The sequence below is a fragment of the Bemisia tabaci genome, chromosome 8 (assembly GCF_918797505.1).
Source record: "Bemisia tabaci chromosome 8, PGI_BMITA_v3".
In the NCBI taxonomy this organism is placed as follows: Eukaryota; Metazoa; Arthropoda; class Insecta; order Hemiptera; family Aleyrodidae; genus Bemisia; species Bemisia tabaci.
The window spans coordinates 8,010,749-8,017,449 of NC_092800.1; the positions used below are offsets into that span (position 1 = coordinate 8,010,749).

The following is a 6,701-nucleotide window of genomic DNA, read 5'->3' on the forward strand; positions in this document are numbered from 1 at the left end:
TCATCATTGAGCAGCATCGATGCATCAGATTGAACCGAATAAAGGTAAAATCGTCAAAATCGAAATTGACGTTTTTGCACCCCACAAGAAAAAAAACCGGTGAAATTAACCAAGATATTTGAAAATTCGACCAAACTGCGGATTTGCACCAGGAGTAGCTAATTATCAAATTCTCCAGTAAAATTACTGTAGCAATCAATTATTTTTTTAAATTTGATGAGCAGAGACGGATCCAGTAAATTAGCAACACCCCAATGCCTCCATTTAAACCTATGCTAAATAATCGATTCTTGTCGGAGCACCTGGCCCCTCCAAGAATCGATACATTTCCATAGTTTTAAATGGAAAAAATACAATGTTGCCAATTTGCTGGCTCCGCCAATGTTAATGAGATCTCTGGATGGTTACCCGTCCAGATGTTATTATTCCACACAGATTTAGCATTCTTGGTCGATCTTACCGATTTTTCTCTCGTGTCTGCGAGACCGAGTCGTGTTTGGTTTCTTAGCCGTAGATGTGAGGGTAGACGTAGGGGTAGCCGTAGTATTTGGGGTAGTACGGTGCGTAGTACGGAGAGTAGGCGTAGTATGGGGCGACATAGGGGTAGTAGGCGGATTCGGCGCCCTTCAGGGCTTCCTTGGGTTCGGCATCGGCGGCCACTGGGGCAGCCTTGGCATCCGACGCGGCGATTGGTCCGTTGTCGGAGGCGGGCGCGGCGGCAGCCAATGAGATCACAGCGAGGAGGGCAAGAGCCAAAACAGCCTGAAATATAGACATAAAAGAGATAAGATATTGAAAAGTGTGAATTTAGCCAAATTAGATGATGCTGTCGCAAAACCCTGAATGGAGAATTTGCACGCAATGTTTTTATTGCCTCATCTGAAAGTGCCTAAAGAGCTGATTTCACAGTATTTTTCATACATTTTTTCTGATATGGGAAATAGTGGAAAAATAGATTTTAAAGTGAGAAAATGCACGTGACGTCATCTGGCTGCATTTCCTATTTAAACAAATATATTTCAGCAGATTAAGTTATTTTTTCATATCACCCCCAATAATTGTTCAATTTATGAACCTAGGGTATCCTCGTATTCAGCTCACTTGGTAGCGTCCACTTCAACACGTAACTTATCAAATTTCAGACACCTGCAAATTCTCCATTTGTGATATCTTGGTGTAATAAAAAATTAAATTCCCCTTGGAGTGTACATACTGTACTGCATGCCGTGTGCCTTTCAGTGAAGTGACGAGTGAATGACTGATTATCGATATTTCGCTCGCCTTGAATCCGGGCAAATTGTAAGCGATTAGTGAGATGTTCGCTGCGAACACCCTGTGTATTCGATCAATTTTCCTATAGTGTGTTCCTAAAATAGACAGACTCAACTCGATAATAAATCGCAAAAGCAAACGCACAATACTGTCACTGCTGTCGTCAACAACAACATGTCATAACTCCATTCCAGATTTTTTTCAGCTCGTTACTAAGAAAATATTTTAATACCGACAAAGCAACCACCATCTATCCTTCTTAATTCTAAAATAACTATGGCGCATTGAGAATTCAAATTTACAAAATGAAGCATCATATAGATCAAGTTATCTCGTTATTACGAGATAACTTGAACAGCATGTGCAAAAATGCGAAGTCTTGACTGGAGTTACGGCGTATTTCCTGTGGACAGCAAGTGCGAGTCTGAGCAAAACCAAGTTTTGAGTTTTACATATTGTATTTAAAAAAGAAAACTGCATGGTGGAACTGAACAGTGCCTTGGACAGGGAACTACTTTCAAGTAAAATCCTTTATTACTCGATTAAAAATATTAATGTCGTTGGACCTATTTTCATGGTGCCACTTGTAAGCATTTCTTAAATCAAGTGAAAATAAGAGGTATTTGTGATTTTTTTTTTTTTTTTTTTTTTTTTTTTTTTTTTTTGCAAATCGAAGATTAAAGTTTTGCGAAAGAGTAAACAAAGAAAGACTCGCGTAGGCATAATCGTTAAGTTTCCAAAGGACACTAAGAGAGAGGGCCCATATTTAATGTATCCTAGACTAAAGGTCGTTATGATCATCACATACAATATTTAACGGATAGAGGAAAGCCTTGTACATTCTCATGTACTCCTCAATAACTCCAAGGTTGGAATACAAAAATTAAATTGTATTTTGCAAAAGGAACCAAGAGCATTCTTATATTCCTAAGACTGTGCAACTTTTTCTTACCTTGCGAATATAAACTGATCATCTAAACAAGTTTTATCTTTACTCCCGATAAACTATGACTTGAAGACGAAAATTACTTTTGTAAATTTCAATTCCATGCATGATTTCAGTAATTTTATTCAAAGAATGTAAGTTGCACAACATTGAAATTCTCTTGGTTCCTTTTTGCAAAATGCAATCCAATTGTTTCGTTGCAGAAGGACAACTACAAGCATGGTATACGTGATATGACTTAATTTAAAAGAGAGGACCAAAATTGAGGTATTTAAAACAAATGATTAAAACTTCTATTAAATTGTTTATAAATAAATTAAGTAAGTGAGGAAGTTTAAATAGATTTCTTCGAGTTCTTTCCTTTTAAAAAACTAAATGTTGCATTCATTTGATTGACTCTTGCTTTGGACACGATTCTTAGTTTCAGTGTAACCACGTGGTACTACCGTGCCATCCCGCGAAATTCAAACTCTTCGTTTTCTTTTGAAACAAACCCCGTGGCACACAAGACTCAGAATCAGTTTTTTATTTCTCAAAGAATGAATTAAAGAAAATATATCACTCAAAAATACTCAATATCTATTCTTACATTTGCGATTATTTACTGTACCTATTTGTTCTTATACTCAAAAAGTTTTTCGAACAAATCATAATTATTTTAAAAAAAAAATGCTTAAATTTCTGAATGCACTTTCCAAAAGAATTTTCCTAGGAAAACGCCAATGCTCTAAAATAAGCTCATTGATTATCCTTTAAATTAAGGGGATTGGAACGTGTAACGCAGTAACAAAAACTTAACTAAATTATAAGTGATAGAATTTTAAAATAAACAACGAAAGAATATGTAAGTGATAAATCAATTTTTTTACAAACGTTTTTAATATCGATTTTTGTTGTTGTTTGATGCTCTTTTTTAATTTTTTAAAAAAAAAAAATTATGGTGAAAGTCGCGAGTTTCTTTTTAAAAAAAATTGATTCATCATTTTTTTTTTTCAACTGTACTCAGTTCCAAAAAAATTCCCGATAAATTAAACTGGACACATTTAAATATGGTAACCCCTGAAAAAAAATATATACAAATGATAATTGAAAACACGCGGTAAAATAGCACTGCAAATCAGGGTAAAAACTAAACGTGTACTTACAAGATAGCGGGCCATGGTGATTGGTGAGGGTAAGTGAACTATGTACGATTCGCGACCGTGCAGAAATCACTTAATGGAGTAATCTACCCTTTGACGAGGAAACCGCATGTCTTATATACCATCGAGAAGCGCGCTGTTTGAATCCTTGAGACCACAGCCGGGATCCGCTCTCAGCGCCACGCTCTCCATCGATCCCATCGATAGCTCGATGACGCGCCCATCAAACGCCGGTGAAAAATCGCAATTCGATGGATCGAAACGTCGATACGGCCATACCTACACGCATTCCTGTTATAACGCTATTTATCGTCCCACCAATTATTGGCTCGAGCTTTTAATTATGTAAATCGAATTGTAACGCGACGGCTTGGGCCCGTATTTGGAGTAGAATTTTCTTCTGCTCGAGATTTGCACTGAGGTGGGATATCGTTTTAAGGGCTGCGTATAAAATACGTAATGCAGTTTTCCGAATCGCCTTTGTAACGCACCCGTAACGTATCAGGGTTGAACGCACAAAAATTAGTCGACGAATGACAAATAAATACTTGCTTGACCTTCTACCCAAACTTCAATATAAAATAAAAATAAATAAAGAAAAGTCGAAATTGAAAAAAAATTCAGCAATTTTTTAAAAAAATACACAGTTCAATAAATGGACCGAGTTCATCAGAATAGAACCAACCCACATTAAGTTGAAACTCAGGAAAAGAGGTTTGAGGTTTTATTTCTGCATAAGGCTCAATGCAGAACACAAACTTTAACCCCTCTTTTCACAAAATAATTTCTGTTTTTCGACTTTCAGTTTTTGTAGTGTGTCAGTTTTGTTTTGTGTTCAGACAAAATATACGGCTGGTAGAACTCAAAAACATGTTTAACCTAATTTTTTCGAAAATGTGGGTTGGTTCCTTTCTGATAAACTCAATCAAAATGCTTATTAGCGTTATCTTGTTGTTTTTTTCTTCTTTTTTTTAAATTCTAGAGTTCTCCCACGATGGGCTAGTTTGAGATCAGATATGAGAAAAAATAAGTAACAAGGAGAAAAAACTATTTTACAAATTGTTACGAAATTCTGAGCTTGATGCAACTTTTGTCTCCCTGTAAAAGATCGTTGTACGATCCACAAAGTAACGGATTTTACGGAAAATCCCTCACCGTTCAAATTTTTAATATTCGTTAATAGTATGAGAAGAGAGAAAAATCTCAATGTATCCTGAAAAGACAAACATTTTTCTTGATTGTGACTGTTTACGGAAGATAGGCCCCAGTATCGACAAACCTATAAATGGAAAAATATGTAGCAATGATTGCAAGGTTATTTCTTAAACATTTCATTGGAGACTCGCCATCAGCCTCCTAGTGACACCAAGAAATTTTTACTCTCACGACTTCAATATCCAGCCCCTGAAATTACTGTTCGTTTGCTGTTCAGCAAAGTCCTATGGAATTTGTTTAACAGGCAAGACTTCGTTTGGTGAGTATCACTAACCATTTAAAGGTAAGGAAGTGAGTAAGGTTTGTTTACTCAATCTGCAATTTTAGTATATGTAAAGGGTCATTCTAAAGATGAGAAATAACCTTACACGGACCCCGATTTCATGGGCCCAAAAACGGGTGGATTTCGGCCCTATTTGTGTAGGCCTCTTTTTCGGCACGATTTGCATCCCCAAAAGCTCGCAGCTGTAGCCGAAACTGTCTCCTCAAACTGCCGAAAAGCTATTGAACACTGTGCTGAACTTTCGGCAGCCAGAATCAAAAACCTCGGTCCCAGAGCCACGGCCTTTGGCTAGAGTTCTCTTAACATATACCTCCTCATTTCTTGCTTCCATGCTAAAAAGGTGTTGATTTGAGTCGAATCAATTTTCAAACTTTACCGTTCGGCTCCCCCTGGCATATTTTTGGCTCTGCACTGCGACACCTGTTATGATTTCCAAATTTGGGGTTCCTCTGGAGCTTAATAGAAGAAAAACAAGGAGACTTTAATGCAAAGTCAAGAAAATAGAAAATGAGCTCCTTGAACATCATGCACCTGAGCCTTTTTTACAGCCCCAGCGGGCCGATTATTGAAATTTATAGACAAAGCTACAGACAAAGAAGACATACGGAGTATAAAGCAATCCTATTGGTTGAAAGTGGGTGGTTCTTATAGACTAAGGGGGAAATGATCACTGGAAAGAAACACATTGGATCTAGAGTCCAGACTCTTAAAAACATCGACAAGAAAAAATATTCTTGATTCAATCAGATTTAAGCTTAAATCAAGAACCAAGCCTCTTAATTTGAGCGGATTTCCTTTTGATTTAAGCTTAAATCTGATTGAATCAAGCGTTCTTTTTCTTGTCAATGTTTTCAAGAGTCTGGACTCTAGATCCGATGTGTTTTTTTTTTTTTTTTTTTTTTTTTTTTTCCAGTGATGGACTAACGATCGGGTCTTTTCGTGGGTTGCCGTTAGTTAGTGTATTATACCTACGTTCTTCGTCCATTGCAACCACCAATAGGATCCCTTCATATCATTTTTGTCTTCTTTGTCTATTGATTTGTCTATCAATTTCAATAATCAGCCCGCAGCAAAATCCAATGAGCAGTTGCGACACCCGAAGGCGTTGTCCCATGTGCGCGCGCCCAGTCAACTCACCGTCTTCGGCGCGCTCCTAGCTCCAAGTTCCAAGTTCAAAACTGCATGTGCATTCACGGCCGGCCAAGGTCGCCTGAGAAGGAACCCACGGTGCACTCCTGCGCCGCGTCGCGACGCTTCGCCCGACGCGCGCACCGCCAATTGGATGTATTCAAATCGAAAGGAACTTTACCCATTCCGACATGAGCTTCGAGATCCATAAGGATGCATGTATGATAAGGCTAACGTCATGGTGGATATAATGCCTTTTGATTTAAATGCGTTCAATTATGATTCCGGCTTCGCTTTGTTTTCGCTATTTTATGGGCTCGCGCCTTTTTGTTGGCGTTCTGCATGAACACACCTCCAGTCCACACGCGTCCATCGGCCGGCGCGAGAATTGTGGAGCAGCATACTGCCGTGCTAAGGAAAAACGCCGTATGGACCTTCAGGCGTTGCCAAATTTCCTTTGATAAAACACGAATTTCCTGGTAAACGTATAAATATTTTCATTCCAATTTTACAGATAATTTAGTTCGCAATTTTACCTAAAGATTCTTAAAATTTCAAGTGAAAATATTTATCAACTTTCCTCAAAATAGACATTTACTTGAAGGAAATTTGGCAACTCTCAAAGTTTATACAGCGTTCTTCCTTAGCACGGAGATGCTGCATACCGCGTGCTGAGCAAGAACGTCGCATAAGTATTCTGACGTTGTCATATTTC

General features: G+C 37.9%; 1 protein-coding gene across 1 annotated transcript; it reads right to left on the reverse strand.

The window, feature by feature from the left end:
* Positions 1-212: 212 nt before the first annotated feature.
* LOC109040927 (uncharacterized) lies at positions 213-3,517 on the reverse strand. The gene is made up of 2 exons (XM_019057056.2): positions 3,364-3,517; positions 213-762 (listed from the first exon to the last, which is right to left on the reverse strand). The coding sequence occupies exons 1-2, from the start codon at positions 3,376-3,378 to the stop codon at positions 505-507; spliced, it is 273 nt and encodes a 90-aa protein (XP_018912601.1). The 5' UTR covers positions 3,379-3,517; the 3' UTR covers positions 213-504.
* Positions 3,518-6,701: the final 3,184 nt, after the last annotated feature.